At 43.2% G+C, this 22,773-nt stretch overlaps 1 protein-coding gene across 3 annotated transcripts; it reads left to right on the top strand.

Annotated features, from left to right (window-relative positions):
* Nucleotides 1-5,490: 5,490 nt before the first annotated feature.
* cetp (cholesteryl ester transfer protein, plasma) lies at nt 5,491-19,349 on the top strand. 3 transcript variants are annotated; one of them, XM_086109754.1, is made up of 18 exons: nt 5,491-5,626; nt 5,995-6,331; nt 10,146-10,260; nt 10,335-10,466; nt 10,812-10,882; nt 10,996-11,083; nt 11,267-11,336; nt 11,436-11,496; nt 12,170-12,261; nt 12,532-12,631; nt 12,954-13,033; nt 13,133-13,183; nt 13,300-13,446; nt 15,842-15,909; nt 16,412-16,451; nt 18,230-18,299; nt 18,673-18,758; nt 18,840-19,349. In XM_086109754.1, the coding sequence occupies exons 2-18, from the start codon at nt 6,115-6,117 to the stop codon at nt 18,936-18,938; spliced, it is 1,587 nt and encodes a 528-aa protein (XP_085965880.1). In that variant the 5' UTR covers nt 5,491-5,626; nt 5,995-6,114; the 3' UTR covers nt 18,939-19,349. The 3 variants fall into 3 exon arrangements, with proteins under 3 accessions (XP_085965880.1, XP_085965881.1, XP_085965882.1); XM_086109755.1 differs by lacking the exon at nt 5,491-5,626 and adding an exon at nt 5,709-5,866; XM_086109756.1 differs by lacking the exons at nt 5,491-5,626; nt 10,146-10,260 and having other exon boundaries at nt 6,112-6,331.
* Nucleotides 19,350-22,773: the final 3,424 nt, after the last annotated feature.

The raw sequence follows: 22,773 nt of genomic DNA, 5'->3' as shown, positions 1-22,773 counted from the left end.
GAAAATGTGGGGAAAAAAGTTAATTTTAACAATTAATTGTTATATTGTTACAATAAGCATTTTTTTTAACATTGAAAATTAACGCAATATTATAACACATCGAATAGGAATAAAACATCAATCCAATATTTGGTGCTTTCGTTTTAATGGCAAGTAAAATATAGTCAATTCGAACTTTAACTTGTTCAGGGTCGGATTTTTTTCTGTGTGGCCGCCGGTTCTTTTTCTCCCTGTCGTTTGCGCTCTCCTGCAATATTGTACCAACCCTTTTCCCACCTTGAGTCTTTGAATAATTCCAACATCATTCAAATGACTTTTCTGCAGAATGTGTCGCTTGAGGTAGTGTATCTTTCATATAGTGTAGTCCATATCGGAAAATGTGCTTAGAGCTAAAGCTTTGCTGCATGTTTTGCAGAGCAGACCTTTCACCCGAAAAAGAAAATATCTCACCCAGTTTCACTGCTTGTTCTTCCATTTGCACATACTCCGACAGCCATTCCAACTTGGAAGAACCGCACTTCATTCTTATTTTGGTTTGGGGAGTCGACGTATCACGTTCACTGCCCGGTCGTTTCGCCATGATAAAGGATTAGCATTAGCGTCACTTACCGCCGCCGCACCGTTATTGTTATGGAGCAGAGAACATGCGCAACTACTGGCAATGCCGTGATTGCCTGCATAGCGTCATCGCATCGTATCGTGTGATTCACTGGACACCTGTCTCTCACTGAATTCCACAGCAAATTGATACAGAAAAATAAGTCATAGATTGAATTCATTTGCAGTGCGTTCACTGCGCTGGATAGGTTTTCTCGTGCGCTGAGAGTGTGCGACCAGTGCGCAGTTGCGCGGTTTAGAGGGAACATTGGTGCCGTTGCATCTCCAGTAAACGTAAACCTAAATGAAAGAGACCTTTCACTGTTTTGCCTCGCGTCGTAAACTTCGCTTGTCTCGAAGCATATCCTCCCGACTACCAGTCGTTCAAATGTGTCCTCTGTAGAGAACATTTGTGAACTTAAATATCTCCCACCCAGTGCCTCCAATCGCATTAACTCATTTTGTGCTCGAAAGAGGACACTCAGTGCTTTCCAATGATACCAAATTTGTAGGGAGAGGGGGTTTGTTACTTTGACTTCTCAATAGAAGAAAATGGCTTCTCTCAGTGCAAGTTTGCGTCTCTTGTACAGCAAATGACTCCACAAGGGGGCGCAAATTCCAAGTGATGTCACACAATTGGGGGGGGGGGGGGGGTGGGGGGGGGACTTAAATGGTTTTCTAAATGAAGCAATGGCGCCCTGTGCTGCAGCACATAATGCATAAACTGCAACTGGTTCTACATTGTGCAAATTGAGCTGTTTCTTGTGTTGATTACAATATCTATTGCTGAAGAGGACCTGCTTTCTGCTGATGGGCAACAAACATTCCGGGATAAAGTACAAAATTTTCGTTGTTCCCTAAGAGCAGAGGTGTCAAACTCATTTTTGTCGTGGGCCACATTGTAGTTACAGTTTGCCTTGGAGGGCTGTTATGAATTCTGGGACACCATACAAATGTTTAAACACCTCTATGTATTACATACACAGCGCAAAACAAATTGATGAATAACTAGTTTTAAGATCAGAAGTCAAGAATAATAACTGTTATTGTGGATTACATATGACAATTTGAAATGTTGGTTCAGACTTTAGCAAGCAACATGGAACTTGACATGCTTGATTTGCTTTTGCGGGCCACATAAAATGATGTGGCAGGTCAGATCCCGGCCCCCGGGCCTTGACTTTGACACCTGTGACTAAGAGCAACACGAGGGCGATCATGAGATCATACCAAGTTCACATTTCGTATCCCTTCACCCTTGGGGAACATTTTTGATACCTGCATACCGGCCTACTGCCCGAAAACAGCTGGGACAGGCTCCAGCACCTTGTGAGGATCAAATGGATGGATGGATAAATATCTAAACGACTCTGATCACGAGCTGCAATTGTAGACTGCTGAGCTGACAAGTGCCTGTGATGCAGGTCACGCGCCACTATAGGTTAAATCGACAGATAAAAGTGCTAGGTTGTGCATGTATATAATCCCGATCCAAACCAAAAATTGCAAAAATAGAAAAGTATAGCACAGATAAGGGTAAAAGCATTAGTTTTTATGCTGACTTCTCCTTTCTTTTCTGAATGATACTATATAAAAATGATCTGAACTCTTGCAAGGCATGCATTTTTATTTTCTCTTTAATATTTAGGCTAATTGGGACCTGATGAGTGTAAAAACAAAGAATTATCTTTTTACATGATGTAGTTTCTGAGAAAAATGATGTCCACATATGAGGACATTTGTTTTAAATGTGAGCGAATACAATAACGTCACAATTGAGCAATGATGTGCAAAACTTTATTTGTTGCCTGAACACAGCAGCATTTTTTCCGAGTGCAAAAACAAATTTCAAAGCAACAACTTTACGCAAGTCATATGAAGTGCTGTCAACAGTTTCAGGAGTACAGATATAAAACAAGTAGACCTTCAATGCGTTCTTTGAGTGTACCACTTCTGGCAGATGTTAGGGAGGGGCCGGCCAGGCAGCCTCCTCAGCCAGGGTGCTCTGCACCTCACACCTGAGACTCATCAGCTCATCACCCACCTGTTGCCTATCTGCTCGTTTGGACTGGTACAAATTGACTCACAGACCATTCCTCAGTGCAAGTTTGTGCCGTCACCACGCCAGTGGACTCTGTTGCCATCTCCCGCAGCTTCTTGTTCCTTGTGTAGACATTTCCTTGTGGACTCCTCGTGCTTCTCCCTGAGTGACTTTGTGAAAACTCTTCAATAAACTACGCCAAGCGTTGGCTTCAACGATACCTGCCTGTTGTCGCGCTATTGGGGTCACATCCAAACCCTAACAGCAGATGTGCATTAGCCTTCCTGTGGAATGAGATGTGGGGCACTGCCTGCACTGGACGCTGTTTCCCTTGGACTGAAACTTCTGTGTCATCTTCCTGCTGTGAAAAGTCAGAGTTGTCATTGTCTCTCCGAGCCAAGAAGGTCATGGCCACTTCCATGCGGAATTGAAGGAACTGCATGATGTTCTTCTTTGGTGCACCATTCAGAGTGATGTCTTTGCGGTACAGTAGCCAGCTGTTGGCTAAAGCCAGATCGGTAAAGTGCATCACCATCCGCAGTGTCCATTTTTTGTACGGACACTCATTCGATAGTCGCTCATCATTCTATCCACAAGGTCAACTCCACCCATCCTGGAGTTGTATTCACGGATAACACATGGTCGAGAGAGAGATGGTCACATGTCTTTCTGGCTCTTGAGCATGTACAGTAGACATCCTCAACACTGGTTTATTGTCAAACCACTTGGTGACACAAATGTTTCCATCCAGATTGGTAACTTGTGCTGAAGTTCCTCTTCCATTTTTTTCATGGTCTTGTCACTTGGCAATTTCTGCACTGCAGCAGCAACTCAATTCCAATATAACTGTACCAGTTATATCCACCTGCTTTTACATCATGTGTTCCACTGCCTGGATTGATGTGAAGAATCAATCACAGTACACATGTGTATTAGTATGCAGAGTCTGAGACGGACGATCGATCACCAAGCCTCCCAAACCCAAATTCCCTGGTTCTTCAACTTGTTCACGGAGTCCATCTGCACCTTGATAAATCTCAAAGTCCAGTACTATACCATCTGATGTTGCGCAAACAAAGTTTTTGATGCCAACTGGGTTTGGTTTCATCGACAGATATTGTCGACATCCACAAGCTCCTGTGAATTGAATCATCGCCTGGAGGTGCGTGATGTGGCAATGTCACGATCTGACCGATATCCCTCGTATTTTTCCTGTAAATTTCCCCAGTGTGGGACAAATAAAGGATATCTTAAATATTCCTCGCGCAAGCTTTTGCATCCCCTGATAGGCTGACAGGGCTGTGGCACGGGGCCCTCACACCCCACTACTGTCTTCCTCACTGCTGGTGGGAGGAGGTTGATATTGAGCATCTCCCACAGGATAATCGATGTCTGATAAATCCTCCACCTCTGAGTTGTCTCCACCAAATGACATTTTCTAACAAAATCATCCCAAAATACAAATTTTAAACCAAACTCCCTCTGTCCACATTTGTGGACATGTTCAACAAAACCAAGTCCCTCTGTCCACATACGTGTACATCAAGTTTAGCAGCATGGTAAATTGTCAAATTTGCTTACTTTTGCAAAATTCAACTTCCGCAACACACATCGAACACTTCTAAACATATCTGAGCAAGAATCAGCCATGAAACGTGTTTGAATTTTTTATCTGGTCGACTTTTGGATTGGGAAGAGGCATCTGAATGTTTGGGTGGGTTGTCTGCCATCTTGAATTTTGACATGTGCTTGTTACACTCTACTTCCACCACCAGGGGGTAGTTTAACGTCCTCATAAGTGGACACCAGGCCCTTGTAGTTCAAAATTTAACATTGTAGTCTTGACAACCAAAAATGTGATGTCCACGCCAGGTCCTAGGAGTAATACTGTACATAACTTGGGGTAGGACTAGATAAGTGTTTTACTTCTTTCTACTCCTTTCAACATATAATTGTGTTGTACGATGACTGTTTTCGTTTCCTTTTTTACTATTTTACTTACCTTTACTTTCTGTCAATTTATTCCTGCATGTTTTTTTGTTCAATAAACAAACAAACAAATGTGACCTACTTTATTTACGATACTTTTTTGTGCTTGAAGTGCAATGTACACTATCACAAAAATATATAGTATTAATAATGCGCACACAGACACGCACATCTTTTAAAAACTTTCCCCCTTCCATTTACCCCTACACACCTCACGGTCATTTTTGGGACCAGTCCGCGGACTACCGGCGGACCATGATCCATACCTGTCAACTTTTCGGAGCGCCAAACTGTATAAACTACCAAAAAAATCCTTATAAAGAGCAAAAAATCCTTATAACATACCAAAGCATTTTATATGTCAAAATAACGGCACAGAAAAAAACCCACGAAAATTTCAATGATATTTATTGTAGATCTCCATAATACAATGTCTGGTTAATGTCTAATCATCATTCTACTTAGTGGCATTACTGTGTTCAGAGTTGTATTCCGGAAATGAAAGCATTCGAGTAGACGAGCACCGTTCTGGGCAAAAGCAAACGGAACTACCTGTCGGCGGGGGCGGGGGAACAAAAAACGGAAATTTTCAGAATCCGTATGATTTGTGCGATACGGCCATATACGTAAGATTCACCACAAAATCCGTATGAACTATGGCTAAACCGTATGAGTTGACAGGTATGATGATCGACTCGTTGGGCACCCCTGCACTGGAGTAACCTCACCGAATTGTGAATGTGGTGTACACTCATACCCCCACTAGATGGTGCTATATTAAAGGTCTCATAGACAGACTTTTACTGTTAATCAGTTACCTCCAACAAATACAAATAAAAGTAGCCGGGTTCAAAAAGGCTTACTGTTGAAAAACGTGCTCATATTGGAATGGTCTCCTATATTGGACTGCATGGATTATTTGCAGTTCTGACTGGGTACCCCGTTATAACCTCTTAATCAGAAAAGCAAGGGCAGAAGACATTTGAGGGGGGAAAAAAGGTTTGTTCTCTTCATATTGTTATGCTCGCCATTTCCAAAAGACATAATGAACTCGATAAGTGATATTTGCTCATTTTAAAGGTGTTGTTTTGGTATAGCATTCCATTCTAGTTTGGCCCTTTCTGCAATAAAACCCAAATTGATGTAATCTTCACGAAGACCTCTTTGAATGTTGCTGACTTTTTGTACTGCTGACTGCATGGGAAAAAATCACGTTTTGGTCAGAGAATGACAGACTTTGTAAGTGTGGCAGATCAATTGAAATCAGTACAGTATTTGTGTGTGTGTGTGCGTTTGTTTTGAAATAAAACGATTGACTGAAATTATAAAACTGGATAGTTACTTTGCATTTACTCTCTTTCTTTCAGAGGAAAGCTCAACATTTGAGAGATAACAAAGTCAAGATCACAAGTAGGGTTAAATGAGGTAACGGTAGCAGCTTCGGTAAAAACCAGTCGCCACACTGACAAAAGAGCCCAACTGTGAAAATGAGCCTGAACTCCAACCAAAACTCACAGATCCCAGGGGCCAAGAGAGTGGGTACAGAGTCCGCTTACAAAATGACTCATGGCGTTTCTCCACTGTTACTCGTCCTACTCCTGTTATCTGTGTATGGATCATCTCATGGATGCCTGCAGGATACGACCTCAGCCTACAGATTCACTGGGGCCGTGTGTCGTTTCACCTACCCTGCCGCTGTTGTGTGTGAGTATCTTAACAGCCTGTCAAAGTACTGCACTCATTAAAATGGTTATTTCTCTTGACTTGGTATCTGACACTGGCAATTCTGCCTTACCAATGTAATAATAAGCGGTTTGTCACTCTCAGTTTAGAGAGGAAGTCGAGTCAAACTCTATTTTTTTTGACAATCATGTTTTATGCTCCCCCACTTCTCTAAACACAGCGTTCTGATTAATATTGTGTTTGTGGAATATGATTTAAGCAGCAAAATCCCTCATTTTTATCCATCTGAGGGGGCGGCCATTTTGCCACTTGCTGTCAACTAAAAATGACATCACAGTTGCTCACAGGGCTCAGGTAACACCAGTGGCGGATGCTGGTCTGTCAAGGAGGGGAAGCTCAATTTCGGCCTACATCATAAAATGTGTCCGTTTATTTATACGTGATTTCTACTCTCCGTTTCTTTTCAAGAAAATGATTTGCGACCCTGTCATACCAACAAGGCGTCATTGTAAATGGCACAGCCACCTTATGCTGTGTTTTCTATTCTATTGATAATATATTAAATTTATTCTACAAATATACTGTTTTAGTTAGTTAGTTAGTTAGCCTGAATGCCACAGTTGGACCACATGGGTCTGCAGGCTCCACGAACGACAACGGGGAGAGACTGTTGATGCTAACCAGTACCAACGGCCTCAGCATTGGCAACACCTTTTTTGAGCACAAGCGGATCCACAAAGTAACCTGGGTTTCACCTGGTGGCGGGACCCAGAACGAACTGGACTACATCTGCATCAACACAAGGTGGCGCTCGTCATTGCTCGACGTTCACTCCCACAGAGGTGCAGATGTGGGTTCAGACCACTTCCTTGTGGTGAGTAAAATCAAGCTGAAGCTGAAGAAGGTGAAAAAGGTGCAGCCCAAGAGACCTTACGCAGTGGACAAGCTAAAGGATAACAACATCTCAGAAAGCTTCTGTGAGGAGTTGAGTAGGAAGCTCAAGGTATCACAACACCTTGCAAACATTGAGGAGCAGTGGAGTATGTTCTCTTGTGCCATTGCTGAAACTGCAGAAGCAGTTATCGGCAGAAAGAGGGGTACCAACAAAGAGAGATGGATAACAGACAACACCTGGAAGTTGATTGATGAAAGGAAAGTGGCCAAGATAAAAAGAGAACAAAAGAGGAGGCTCCGGAGCTGGAGGATGGAAGACGAGGAGTACAGGCGCTTGGACAGGGCAGTGAAGAAGAGTTGCAGGAAGGATAAAAGACAGTGGCTAGAAGAGAAAGCAAGAGAGGCACAGGAAGCAGCCGAGAACAACAACACGACGACCCTATACAAGATCGTGCGGGAGCTAACCAACTCCAGGAGCAGCTCTAGCGTGCCAATCAGGAGCAAGGATGGCAGGACACTTCTAAGCGACGAGGAGCAAGAAGCAAGATGGCTGGAACACTTCAGGGAGGTTCTCAACCAACCAATGCCTCCCGTGCTCTTCAATTTCGATCAAGAGACATCAGCTCCAGCTCTAAATATTACATCGAAGGAGATATCCGAGACTGAGGTTGCCAGAGCAATCAAGGGCCTTAAGAACAACAAGGCACCGGGACTCGATGAGGTAGCTGCCGAGATGTTGAAACACGGCCAAGACGCTGTTGTGGAGAGCCTTACCCACCTGTTCAACCTGATTTGGCATGCTGAAGAGGTTCCTGCCGACTGGAGACGTGGGGTCATTGTCACGCTTCCTAAGAAGGGAAACCTCGCAGACTGCAATAACTGGCGGGGCATTACACTGCTGTCAATCCCCAGCAAGGTATTCTGCAGTGTCCTGCTACATCGCCTTAAAGATGAAGTGGATAACATCTTGAGGGAAGAGCAAGCCGGTTTCAGGAAGGGAAGGTCTTGCGCCGAACAGATCTTTACCCTTCGAAACATCATAGAGCAGTGCCAAGAACTTCAGACACCACTCATGATCAACTATATCGATTTCAAGAAAGCCTTCGACAGCATCCACCGGGAGTCACTGTGGCAGATCGTCCAGCTGTATGGTGTACCCCTCAAGTACATCGACATCTTCAGGTCATTGTACCACAACTCAACCTGTTGTGTCAAAACCAACAGTGGCACAACTGATGATTTTGACATTGTCACTGGTGTAAAACAGGGTTGCATTCTGTCACCCCTACTCTTCATCATCATAATTGACTTTGTGATGAGGAAGTCCATCACAGGGGAAAAAGTTGGTATCAAGTGGGGAGGGAGCAGACTAGCTGACCTGGAATTTGCAGATGATTTGGCTCTGTTAAGTCACACCCAGCCCGCACTCCAGGAGTTGACCAACAATCTGCATGAGCACGGAGTTAAGGTCGGTTTACGAATTAGCCAGGAAAAGACCAAGGCCATGGCCGTCGGACAGCACCAACACCTTCAACCACTCACTCTACACCAACATGACATAGAGTACATTGACAGCTTCACATATCTTGGGAGTAACATCTCAAATACAGGTGGTGTGGAGAAAGACGTCAACAGTAGACTTGGTAAAGCTGCGGGAGTGTTCCAACGCCTCCGCAACATCTGGTCATCGAAAGCCATCACTACGACCACCAAGCTACGCCTCTATATGTCAGTGGTTATCCCAACAGCGATTTACGCCTGTGAGACATGGATGAAGACAGCCAACATTACCAACAAGTTAGATGTCTTTCATCGGCGTTGCCTGAGATCCATCCTGAGGATCTCATGGAGAGACCACATCACCAACGAGGAGGTGATGAAGAGGGCAGGAGTGGCTGAACTGTCAGACATTGTCTCTGAAAGGAGAAGGAAAATGATCGGCCACGTACTCCGGCTGCCAAGAGAGAGACCGGCAAGTGTGGCCGTGGACTGGATGCCAGAGGGTGGAAAGAGGAAGAGAGGTAGGCCAAAGAAGACGTGGAGACAGACTGCCAAAGAAGACCTCAGTGAGATGGGTGTCAGCTGGCATGGAGCAAGAAGGGTCGCCAGTGACCGGAACAAATGGAGGAGGCTCGTCGCCCAATGTTCCAAATAGGAGCGGGCGGAACTAACTAACTAACTAACTAACTATCTCATCTTATCTTATCTTATCTTATCTTAACTGTGGTGATACAGTATAAGTCAGTCTGCGAACACAAGCAACTACATTAAAACCCACCAGAATAAAAGATTAATTTGTCGCTTGTAGTTTTCAACAAAGAGAGTGCCGCTAATATTATTAGAAGAACTCTCCAGTTCAACTCAGAACAGAATGAGAATTGAAAAGTGCTCCCACGGATGCCGACATCAAAAGGTCGGTGATTGGCTTATTTCGCTGTCAGTCAAAAAGAGATTCGGCCTCAGACAGATCATCCAATCATCATGCAGAAAAGCTGAGCGTCCGGGCCAGCCCATAAACGCCCACTGTCCGTAGACTACCAGAGACGCTGAGCGTCCGACGGGCGGGACAAAAGCAGCATTTATCCAGTGACTCGTCTCGTTTCAATGCATTGGGACTACAGTACTCTCTCGACGCCCAGCGTCCGCACTGCAGACGCTCAGCGTCCACACAGTTTAAAGCACAGCGAAGCTGCGGAAATGAATGTGAAGAGGGTCGCGTCATAACCAGTAATAAGAAGCTGATTCGGAATAAATGATTTAGTCAATGACATGTACACTCAATTGTATGTACATGCATATGTTGATCACTTATTTTTTTGACATTTTAGGTGAAGCTGAGCAATTTGCAAGATCAGATGGAAGACCACGTGTCTTCCATCTGATCTTGTGTAATGTGTAATGTGTTTCAGTTCACGACGACATTAATCTCGTTTTTGTACAGTGAATGAGAAAACCACTAAAGTGATCGAGGCAGCGTTCCAATATGCTAGATATCCAGGTGTTAAAGGAGAGAAGTCTATGGCCCTCTTGGGCAAAATCTCATATGGCCTTGAAAAGTGAGTCCATGCAAAACATACACACAATTGGAAACGAAAAGGCTTTCAAGGCACGTTTGCGCTTCTTCCTCCAGCATGGAGATTCACAACCTGACGATAGGTCAGAGCTCCTTTCAGCTTCTTCCCGGTGAAGGCATCGCCATGGAGATAAGCAACGTATCTGCAGTCTTCATTGGGACCCTCCATTACGAATATGGCAGTTGGCTGTGAGTTTGTCTAGGAAATCAAATGCACCAAATACTGTAAATGTGTTTATATCACTACTCTGATAATGATTCCGTTTATTAGCTGCTGTTTGTATTTCTGATGTGGGCAAAATGTACTGATCCAAAAAATAAAGGAAACACTTAAACAACACAATGGAACTCCAAGTGTTCCCTTTATATTTTTGAGCAATTTATGAAAGATCCTTTTGAAGAAATGCAGTTTAGAGAGCTAGCACACACACATTTGGGAGGCTGTTACTTCCCCCACTCACCTGGTAAATGCAAATGTAATCATATAGTTCTTACAGCATACAAAAATGTTTTGTTGTTGTTTGTTTCATCTAGAGTCAACGTTGCTCAGTCAATTAATTTTGAGATTGAGTCACAGATTGACCTTGGTATCAACCCCAAACTCTGTAAGTATTTATCTATAAGTCAGTTAACGTTATTTCATTCAAAAACAGCTTGATATGTGTGACGAAGCATATCATCATTATTTTTCCCATTTATATTGTTTGGCGTGTCTCAGATTGCGGTAAGGGGAAGGTAGCAGCAGACACATCGTCCTGTCACTTGAACTTTGACAAACTGCGCTTGCACCTGCAGGGAGAAAGAAAGTGAGTTAGGCTACCCTTTCTTTTCTCCTCATCGTCAGGCTGTCAGATGAAGACTCTTTATTCACATTGAGTGCTTTGTGTGTGCGTGCGTGCGTGCGTGCGTGCGTGTGTGTGTGTGTGTGTATGTGTGTGTGTGTGTGTGTGTGTGTGTGTGTGTGTGTGTGTGTGTGTGTGTGTGTTCAGACCAAACTGGCTCAAGAAGCTCTTCACTGACTTCATTACGTTGACGGTCAAGCTAGTCATCAAGGGACAGGTAAATCATCGTTTAAATGTGAGATGATCATCAAAATCAGAGCTACAATATTGTCTTCCGTTACAACAAAACAAAACTATAAATTTTCTTCCTATACAGATTTGTAAGGAGATCAACAAGGTGGCAAACATATTAGCTGACTTCATACAGGAGAGAGCAGGTGTGTTCACTTTCAGTACAGTACCTCATAAGGTACATCCCTTTTTCTGTACTTCTTTCAATTTAGCGGTTTCAATAGTGTCAACTAGCATTGACCTCACAGTGCAGCGGTACCCTGTGTGGAGTTTGCATGTTCTTCCCGGGCCTGCGTGGGTTTTCTCCGGGTCCTCCGGTTTCCTCCCACGTTCCAAAAACATGTATGGCAGGCTGATTGAACACTCCAAATTGTCCCTCGGTGTGAGTGTGAGCACGAACGGTTGTTCGTCTCTGTGTGCCCTACGATTGGCTGGCAACCGGTTCAGGGTGTCCCCCGCCTACTGCCCGAAGATAGCACCCCCCGCGACCCTCGTGAGGATAAGCGGATCGGAAAATGAATGGATGAATATTCAAAACGACAGTAACATTTTTCATGACATGAAAAAGAAAGATAGCCAATTAAGAAGTGACCTGAAGCTCATGTTGTCGTCACTTGTCAAGAGTTTGGAACCACAGGATCGTTAGGAAATGAGCTCACAGTTAGCCTGGCCCTCCTTTTTCGTTTTCTGCTTCTCTCTTGTCCTTTCTCTCACCTTTTCCCCAATCTTGCTTCATTCACTACACAATGATCGTTTAGCTGCTTTGTTGACCTGTATCCATCAGTTCATGCCGTGCGTTGTGTCTCGATGTGTCTTCAGAGCAGTTCCTCAGTGACGGAGACATCACTGTAGATATCGGTGTGACCACTGCTCCCACCGTCACTGCTCACTACATTGAATCATACCACAAGGTAGAAAGATCTGTACATTTATTGTACACGACCAGGTAAGTGAACTACCTAATTAAAACACACATTCATATTTTTTTTTTAAAAACATACTACCGGTAGTGCTTAAAAACGCATTCATAAAAGAGCAAGCTCGTGTAAAAGCAAATTACAATGTGGAACAGCAAACAAGTAAAACAGCAATGAATCCTCCAGCCGTCAGAAACAGCCGCCACATTCGGAGGCTTAGTTACTGTATCAAAATGGTTGTTTTTATTTCCTCCCATTTACCAGGGGCTCACAAAGTACAACAACACTTCTAGTGTCATTCGTGATTCCGTTTTCAATCCCAGTCAGCTGACTGAAAACCGGATGCTCTACTTTTGGATCTCAGGTCAGCATATTTAAAATACAGTGTGCGTACTTCGAAAAATGATCAAATATTACAAGACCAATTTCAGTTGTTTTGAGTTGTTGCTGAATTGTGTAAATGAACATTATAAGCCGTCGTGTTGAACAACAACAACAACAACAACTAAACCGACCATTTTCTGTAAAAGAATTACTGCTATTACAGTAAATGGGCATGGTTGTCGGGATACAGTATGAAACCTGACCGGACTTTATCTCTCAACAATGCATCCTCACTGCACTCCCTCGAGATGGTTTTCGATTTTGTTTTTGAGAGTTTAACGCTGCGCTGTTGTTACCCCTAGACCAGGTCTTAAACCCGATGATGACTGCTGCCCACCAAGATGGTCGCTTCCGGCTTAACATCACTGGAGCGGAGTTGATTGTAAACAAACAGCTCAGATTAATACTCATATTCACCATGATGTACTAAAATGATTCTAGAAATACAGTACGTCAAATAATCTTGTGAATGTAATTTCAGGAACTTTTCAAGTTAAATGTCACGGCAGCCATGCCTGATTTTTTAAGAAAGGTAATTTGGACAATGAAGTATATCGTTGCCCATTTAGATGAGCACTAGGATTTTTTTTTTCTTCATTCTGGAGATACTTACATATCACCTTGCTGTGTGTGTGTTTGTGTGTCAAGTGTCTTGTCGAAACAAGTCATCCAGAATTACGTGTGTGGAGTTCGTCAGTGCCCTATATCAACACCTCCACTTTCGGGACAACTGTCTGGGCCGAGGCCTCTGGCCAACTTTGGTGTGAAAGTCAAGAAACTCTCTTCTTTAAGACGGTAAGGATGCCAAACTTGGGTTAAATCAACCAAATTTAAGCTAGCATTCCAAAAACAAAGAAAAGTGAGGTAGTTCCCAATCAACGCATATGCTGAATTAATATTTACCCATTTGAGCATTAAGAAAACTGTAAAAGTCTTTGCCCCCCTTCCTGATTATTTTTTGCGTATTCATTGCACCCCACGAATGGAGTGATGCGGCCAAAAACAACTGGAACGGACAATCGCAAACAAATTACAGTTGGCAACTCAAAGCTGCGCACCTGGCGATTGACCCTCCCACACATGCTGCAATGCAAAAACTGCAGCCGGGAGAGAAAGACATTTTCAGACAAGACAACCCGTATACCGTAATGCCTGACTGGAAGGAGTCCGGAGGCTACCAGCTGGCCAAGCGAAATGCAGCTTTGACGCTCGCTGAGGCAAAAACTGGCGTGGGAAGAGTCTGGCAAGGCCATATAGAAAGACTTGCGGTTGGCTTTAAAGATATTCTGTTCGGTGGGGAAAATACTCCTCAATTTCACTGACATGCCTTTCCACGAGGAAGCAACAAAGTCAATTAAATCAACCATATAGAGTTTCACCTCCATAGGTATATAGTATTCTATTTCAAACAGAATCACTGTCATTCGAGCCATCAGAAGTTTGGTGGCTCTTGTTAACGCCACCCTAATTTTGGTTGCTCTGTTTGAGCAATGGATCCTTTTTTTCCCTTTTTTTAATCATGATTTCCAGGCGGCATGGGGTCGACTGGTTAGCGCGTCAGCCTGACAGTGCAGAAGTGCAGGAATCGATCCCGGCTCCGGCATCCCTGTGTGGAGTTTACATATTCTCCTCGCGTGGGTTTTCTCCGGGTACTCCGGTTTCCTCCCACATTCCAAAAACATGCATGGCAGGCTGATTGAACACTCAAAATTGTCCGTCGGTGTGAGTGTGGGTGCAAATAGATGTTCGTCTGTGTGTGCCCTGCGATTGGCTGGCGACCGGTTCAGGGTGTCCCCCGCCTACTGCCCGAAGACGGCGAGGATAGGCTCCAGCATGCCCCGCGACCGTTGTTAGGAGAAAGCGGATCAGAAAATGGATGGATGGATGAAACGATTTCCAATGTATATTTTCGTGCTATCCATGATACAGCAGCCCAGGTTTCAGATGAAAAGCTTCTCCCTGCGTTAAAAAGAGAGGACATCAGGCCCAACCAGGGCTGCTTTATGACCACACTCAAAACAACCTTGTCTTGACAGCATTTGACCCCCGTCTTACTCTTTTTCAATGTGGGGTATACCTTTTGCTAATAAAAGTTTCATACCATTTTTTTCACACTTATCTTTGTAATGCTTCAACTGCAAAACTTTAATGAATTTATTTCATTGTATTACTTCAGTACTAGTGCTATTTGAAACCCGTTTCACTGCAGCATAGAGAGAGAGTTGCTACTCATTCAAACCACGATGCAGCTTTTCAACACGCCTTTAATTTACATCTCTAAAACACTGTTTGCGGAAGGACCCAAAGCGCAGAAACGAGTGGGAACAAGGCCATTGGGACAGTGGGCTATTTATTGACCGGGGGCTAGAAGCAAGCGGGTGGGCAGGGAACAAGGGCAAAAACAGTACAAAGAGTGTTTTGTTGACATTGACATTAAAAACAACCCCCCCCCCCCCTCACCCTAAAAAAAAAAGTCACTTCTTTGTTATTTGTAGAGTGCAAAAGTCCATGAGCCTCATTTGGGTTTGTTGCTCAACATAATGTCAGTGTATATGTGCCGTTTAGAACAACCTGAATAGTCTCCCCAATGAAAACGACAACTTTCTAAAATCTGCAGACATTTTTTTTTTATCTTATTGGGATTCAAAATTAAGTATGACTTATTTGACCACTCAAAAAAGGAATCTAAAAACGGCCCATGATCTAACTCCCCATCCTGTTGCCGGCACACGAGAGCTGTGTCATCTGCAAAATTAATAGAGTGCCTGAGCGTGAAGTTGTGCTTTAAATAAATAATAAAGGCAATAAAACGGCTCACGAAAATGGAAATTCACTGGCAAAAATGTCCGCAGGAATTTTAGGAGGCAAGGTATTAAAAGGAGATGAAAAGTGCACAATTTGAGTCTTGGCATGACTCTTTGGCTTTTCAAGGTGAGATTCCACACTAATGTCCAAATCGCATCATCCACCTTCTTGGGGACTTGATAAGCGAAATGCAGGGGGTGTGGGGGGTCCTTAAAGTGTCCGGTTTGGAACACAATGTACTTCTTAACAGGCGCTTAAAGTCAATGGATGTCACCCACCACACCAATGACGACGCCATGGTAGTGTCCATATGCGAGACAGGTAGTTTTTTTTCTCTGACTAATGTGCTTGCCATAACGTTTTTTCTGTGTTTTTTTTTGTGCAGTTCATCACTGCAGATGTCACGGTCTCTTATGTCAACAAACACGTCTCACTGCATGGCGAATCTTTACAGTAAGACCGTTCTCACTCACTTTTATAATCAGCCGATCTCTGTTTCATGCATTCTAACTGGATCTCACTGGATCGATGGTAATTTATCGCACCTCCGCGGTGATGAGGAAACAAAAATTGGGTTGCACTTTCTACTAGCTACCGTCTTGTCGCAAATGCATGAGAAAATCCAAGAGTCGTGCATTGTGTCTGGAAATGATCGTTTCTACTGTTTCGAGTTGTACCGAGGTCGAGTTAGGACAGGGCAACGGTAGCCCAGTCTCAAAGAACTTGACTTAGTACTGCATTTTGAACCTAAACTCACTACCTCACTTGTGAAATAATGAGCAATATCTGAGCCGTTTCATCTGATGGCACCCAAATTTCGTATGCTATACAATGACAATAAAGGCGATTCAGATTCTGATTCTGATTCTGATTAGTAACCAAAGGGTGCATTTTGAATCGAGCACCCACCTCGTATGCTCGATACAAATCAGTGCTAATTCATTTCATCCTCCAGGGTTGACGTACTACATGCTGAATTGCACCAATCTCCTCTGGTAAGTGGATTGCTCTGATGTCGTCCTAAGCGCTCACAACCACTGGTGTCATTTTTGTTCTCTAGGGGATGCCTTCACACTTTTTAAACAGTGTCTCCTTGAAGGTCTTTGGCATTCTTTGGTCAAAGTGAACAAACGATGAAATAAAAGTACAACACCTCCACTTCGAACAGTCTGGTTGAAACCAGTTGCCATTGAGGGTCGGTTATGTCTTGTGCAAATGATGGTGGCGATGCTGTGCTGTGACTTGCATGGTTACTTGCTCTCATGCAACCCAGAGTCTGAAGAGAAAGGCAAATAAAGCCGTAAAGACAGTAAAAGTATTTGGGATCGGATCGTCACTCGTAGAAAGCAGCACTTCATCACTAAGCTGCCAATTTGCATTTGTCAGCTTGCGGATTCGCCTGACTGATGCATGCGGCCGACACCTCGCTCAACCCAAATACGTTCACCGCGCAGCAACAACCCCGTCAGGGATTGACGTTTTTGCAGGCTATCAAGCAAACGCCGCTAGCATAATTTACACAATGCTGATCAGTGCAAACAATGCAGCTCCGTTTTTGGCTTTGACACATATATCCATCCAACCATCCATTTTCTGATCCACTTTATCTTCACGGGGGCTGCTGCAGCCTATCTCAGCCGTCTTCAGGCATTAGGCGGGGGACACCCTGAACCGGTTGCCAGCCAATCGCAGGGCACACAGAGACCAACAACCATCCACGCTCACACTCACACCGAGGGACAATTTAGAGTGTTCAATCAGCATGTTTGTGTTTGGAATGTGGGAGAAAATCCACACAGTGTGAACATGCCACCCAGGGAGGCCGGAGCTGGAATTGAACCCTGTACCTCGGCACTGTGAGTTCAACGCGCTAACCCCTGGACCACCGGGCCGCCCTTGACGCGTAAAGTCATGGAAAACGTTTTTTTTTCCTGCTTTCTTGTTCATTTCAAATGGCTGCTGCAACTCAAGATAATGACGACAACCAAAATAACTCATAAATGTTTAATTTTACAGCTGATGTCTAGCCATGTGCCGTGGTTTTCTGGATAAAGCAGAATCACTTCGTACATCAATAGCAATGCCATTGTGCTGCCCGAAACAGTGGTTTCAGGCATTCTGTCTTTTCTTTTCTGATATAAAGGTGTATCAGGTGGGAGCAGGCATCAACATGAAAAAGAAAGAAACTAAAGTGGTTCAAATGGTTTTATTTTTCCATGCCTGTGTAAAAATGGCAGTTGATTTTGTCCAGCAAAGCTTCCAAGTCATTGGTGGGGGAACTCAGCGTGTGGGTCAGTCGGTAGATACAAAATTCAAAACGGCTCGCTTCAACAAAGCATAACTGGGTGGAACTCCAGAGACCCAATCATTTGTGTTCAAGCAAAAACACTGTCACTTTTACAGAACATGTCACCGTGAATGGACTGCAGTGTACTCGGCACCATTATAGTTCAAAACAAAGTTGTTTGTGTTTGTAGAGGGGAAAAAAAAATCGGTGGAACTTCTGTAGTTCACTGTTGCACCTTTTATTCTTATCCACAGATCGCTCTCATTACATGCTCTTTATTTTAAATGCTACATTTATTCCAATCATTTTGCCACTATTTCATATTTTGACATCCCGTTTTTGGCTGTCAATGGCAGTGAATAAGTATTCATATATGAAACACAAGGAAATGTCCTCTTGAGGCACAAACATTTACATTCTGAGCAATTATGGACAATCATACACTGAACTCAACGTGCGTTTTGATTGACTGATTTCTCTTTTCAGGGAGCTCAAGCACAACTGGATTTCATACGAGAAGCTTTGATGAAGATCGGCATCCCCAAGGTACTTTCTGGTAAGAACATTTTATACAGTTACAATAACAATGTGTTTTAGTCTCGATAATATGAAGGTACGCATGGTCATAGACGGGCAGAATTCCGTCTCACAACACATTTACTGATTCAATACATGATACACTCTGCGGTATTTGTCTAAAGTAGCTCATCTCCAGAAGATTTGAGATGTGAGTGCGCTGTGTACCACCCTCCTCTCATGGCAACATACACTATCATCATTCTGTAAAAATACTGCCAATAAAAAAAAAAAAGTGAAAACCCTAATGTGAACCAAAAACATTTCATGCGTGACTTTTTTGTAAAAGCAACATTTTATTTGACGTGATTGATTGAATAAACTGTGGTACTCTTCTCCGTTTGTTGTTCCAGTACTTGAAACCGAGATAACCAGGCTGTTGGACAAACAGGGATTATACTTATTTGACATCTACAACCCAGAAGTGCTTCCTCTGGATGTAAGTCTCACTTGAACACTTTTTTGTCATCTGCCCATTTGTTCTCGTGTCTTACACTCAGTGTTACTCCCTTTCGCTCAGGGATTTGTTATCATACAGATGGACTTTGGTTTTCCTCATCACCTCCTTGTTGACTTCCTCAAGATGACACTTCAGCAAACAGGCGGTCTGCAGCCCTAAAGGCTCGAGGCACTTTTTCCCTAACCTCCATTTCACAAGTAACTGGGTAGTTTATATGCAGTATTGTTTATTTTTTGGGGGTGTGAGGTTGTTGTTTTAATTCCCCTAAAAATCTTTCGTTAAGCAATGTAAGAAATATCAAGAAGTTTTGAAAAGAGCTAAATTCAATCAGAATGACCTGAAAATGGACATGCACAGGAGATAAATCTGGCAGGTGTCAAGTACTTTTGTCACTTACCTCAAAAGACTGAATACTGTTTTTTTTTTTGGAGGTAGACTACTTCAATAATTTGAAATTTACATGTAGTCTATGGTGTTTCAGGTCTGTTGCACAGGAAAAGAAATACATATTTCCCAAGGAGGCCTGATTCCTTGAATATCTGTAATAAACTGCTGCAGATGTTTTATCAATCTGTTGTTTCCAGTGTGGTTTTTTTTTTGCGCCGGTGTTCAGAGTTGCATTATAAAGAAGGATGCTTGTATCAGGCTATATGCAGGTGGGCTTGATCTGGAACCCACAGTGGCCGACAGAAAGAGGGTAGGTAAGAAGGACTTCAAGTGGCTCTGAAGGTGTATTTACACCTTAAATATTTTCAATGCATTCCTTACAGCAATACTCAGTATTTTTATTTATTTATTTGAAATAAACGGTCTTTATTCTGATTTAATACTTTTGCCATGTAAACTCTAGTTGCTGTTAGAATTATTTAATTGAAAAGGGTGAATGTCTTCAGCGTAGTCATTGCACATTAATTCCATCCATCAATTTTCTGTACATCTTTAGGATTATGCGGGGCTGGGATCTGTCACGTTTCTGTTTGCGGTCTGGCCAGCAGGTGGCATGAGCGGACTTTCTGGCACTGCTGCCAATCTGTAATTAATAGATTCAGTATTTAAGGAGGGCGGCCCGGTAGTCCAGTGGTTAGCACGTCGGCTTCACAGTGCAGAGGTACCGGGTTCGATTCCAGCTCCGGCCTCCCTGTGTGGAGTTTGCATGTTCTCCCCGGGCCTGCGTGGGTTTTCTCCGGGTGCTCCGGTTTCCTCCCACATTCCAAAAACATGCATGGCAGGCTGATTGGATGCTCTAAATTGTCCCTAGGTGTGAGTGTGGGCGTGGAGGGTTGTTCGTCTCTGTGTGCCCTGCGATTGGCTGGCAACTGATTCAGGGTGTCCCCCGCCTACTGCCCGGAGACGGCTGGGATAGGCTCCAGCGCCCCCCGCGACCCTAGTGAGGATCAAGCGGTTCGGAAAATGGATGGATGGATGAAGTATTTAAGGACTCCTCCGCCGTACACCTGTTGTCGGAGTATTGTCTATTGCATTGCTGTTTTCGCTGTTCCTTGACTAGTTGGCTTTAGACCTCGTCGTGATTTCGCGTTGTATTTCTCGGTACCCATGGTAGAGTAAGTACTGGTTTTGTTTTGTGATTTGGCTTTCTGGCGTGTATTTGTGATACATTGTTTTTCGTTTGTAGTCGCGGTCTTTATTTTTCTCCCTTGCCCTTTTGTGCAAGCGCTTTTTGTTACTCGTTTGATTTGCCTTCTGGTCCTTATTGTGGACCAGCGCTTTATGTTCTCTCCTTATTCGGTGCGATTTTGTACATTAAACTTTATTTTTTCCTACGGAGACCTTGTTTTCGTCTACGCTTTTGGATCCCCCCTAAACTCGGTTTGTCCGAGACATAACAGGATCATATTTTAGCTGACTGGATTTGTTGCCAGTCAAATCAATTGCAGCAAAAATAAAACAATTCAGGGTGTTAACAAAACGTAACATGCGCTTTTCTGAAATGGTAGGAAGCCGGAGTACCCACAAAAGACAGTGTAAGGCCTGAATGGGAAGTGAAATCAAGAAGCTCAATCCTGTGAGGCATACTTAGTATCCACTGTTGTGCTGTGCTGCCTGTTCCATGAATTTTAAAAGATGAATAATATTGTGCGATTTGATTTACACAATAAACCAAATAAATAAAACAGACGTTTTCTCTTTCTATTCTTGCTCTTGTTGTCACAGTCGCGGGACATCAAAAATTGATCAACCTCCCGGTGGTATCATCTCGGTTCTACTATTTGTGCACTCTTGCCAATGTCAGTGGAACCTGTCAGTCTTTCCGCAAATAGCGATCTGACCTGTTTTCTCAATTTTAATACGTACAGTACGGATAGTATCACGTGTAAAGAAGTGAGCGATGATTAGGAATGGTCGCTTCATGGCATCGTGGTGGTCGAGTGGTTAGCGTGTCTTCTCTGAGATCTTAACATCTGAACGCTCTAAATCTAACTCATAAAGATTGTAAGCTTTTGTTAAATTGTTAATTACTATCATTTTATATTTACGCATTATATTATTTTGTTAGTTACCTAAATTATTTTCTGTTTAATACTTTCTGCAATATTCTTGTTGCTTACATGTGATTGGGGAAGAAAAGCAGGAAGGTGGGTCATTACCGAAAGGGGGAGTGTTCGCTCGAGAGTTAGGAGGCAGACGTTAAAAAAATAAAAAGAATAAAAGAGAAAGCTGTGTTCAAACGAAGTCGTCCTCTCCTTTTTGCCCATTCTAAACGTAGAGCAATCCATCTAAAACCTACGAACCCCTCAACCTACAAGATCAAAAGAGATGGTGCCTCTGCTTTAGTTTTTTGGGCTTTCACTTGTACTTTTCCACTCTTTTTTGTCGAATGTTTTGACAATTAAAAAAAAAAGACATTTGATAGTTGTGTTGAGCATTATTGTCAGTACCACTCCCTACCAGTAGATAGCACCAGTTTGTAAGGGACTGGCAGCAGACTACGAAGAAGCTGATAGAGTAACCTTCGAGTAGGGTAGAGGAGGGGAGGACGAACAAAGGAAGGGAACAGCCTGCTACAGTACAGACATTCATTGGAGGAGGGTATCTGGGTTTATTTCTGTCTTCACATAGCGAATGTTGCGAAGGAGAGGCTTCAATGTCGGTACTTTTGGGGCTGTCACCGCTAGACTGAGATGGTACAGACCAGAAAATTCAACCAATCTTTCTGTACTTGCGTTACTCGCCAACGGATGAACTTTCGGCTGTGGGAAAATGGTAGTTGCTATGGTTTACTTGCACAGTCTGCTTGTAGCCCAGTGATTCCCAACCTTTATCGAGCCGAGGCACATTTTTTAAGTTCGAAAAATCGCACGGCACACCATAAAAAATGTCACCAAAAGACGAGACATAAGTTAATTTAATACTTTTTGCCATCTAATAGAATATCATTTATTTGCTCTTTCTGTCACTAAGTTGCTGGCATAGATAGATGTACAAAAATCATGATTTATGAGTCACAAATAATGTTTCTCACCAATTATGAGAAATTTGATAAGTTCGGGCGGCACCCTAATGTACCCTGGCATACTCTTTGGGAATCACTTCTGTCACAAATGTGGGCTCCGTCCAAGTGTTTGGATTTTTTTTAAGGCAATTTAGTGAAAATTGGTAAAGCAAGCATACAATTTTGAGAGGAGAGGAGAATGCTGAGTGAGATGAGAGTCTCTCTCTCTCAGTATTCACCACATACCAGCCTAAATGCACATTTTCCCTTTATGGATACCCTTTAAAACCCACAACCCTAAGAGTAAAAACTATTGAGCCTCACAGTCCTCTTTATCTGTGATTACATTCCTCGACGCTGCATTCTTGCCACTGTCTGTGTGTCAGCAGGTGCTCCATGCCAAACAATTCCTTGCTACAAGGTCAAGATGGCCAAGAGGACAACTGATACAGTATTTCAGATCACCATCCATCCATTTTCTATTTCAGATCACAGTTTAGTAAATCGTGCTCCCTATTATTAAATAAATTAATAGTGAATAGT

This window comes from Hippocampus guttulatus, chromosome 4, assembly GCF_054856545.1.
Source record: "Hippocampus guttulatus isolate MCC_2025c chromosome 4, RoL_Hgut_1.0, whole genome shotgun sequence".
Lineage (NCBI taxonomy): Eukaryota > Metazoa > Chordata > Actinopteri > Syngnathiformes > Syngnathidae > Hippocampus > Hippocampus guttulatus.
This window is presented reverse-complemented; position numbering and strand designations above follow the sequence as displayed.

What these genes read in the sequence shown, in the direction of transcription:
- cetp (XM_086109754.1), top strand. Translation starts at nt 6,115, where the DNA reads ATGAGCCTGAACTCCAACCAAAACTCACAGATCCCAGGGGCCAAGAGA. An exon ending in AGCTAGTCATCAAGGGACAG is followed by an intron (nt 11,337 to 11,435) that starts GTAAATCATCGT and finishes CTTCCTATACAG; the next exon opens with ATTTGTAAGGAGATCAACAA. An exon ending in AAACTCTCTTCTTTAAGACG is followed by an intron (nt 13,447 to 15,841) that starts GTAAGGATGCCA and finishes TTTTTTGTGCAG; the next exon opens with TTCATCACTGCAGATGTCAC.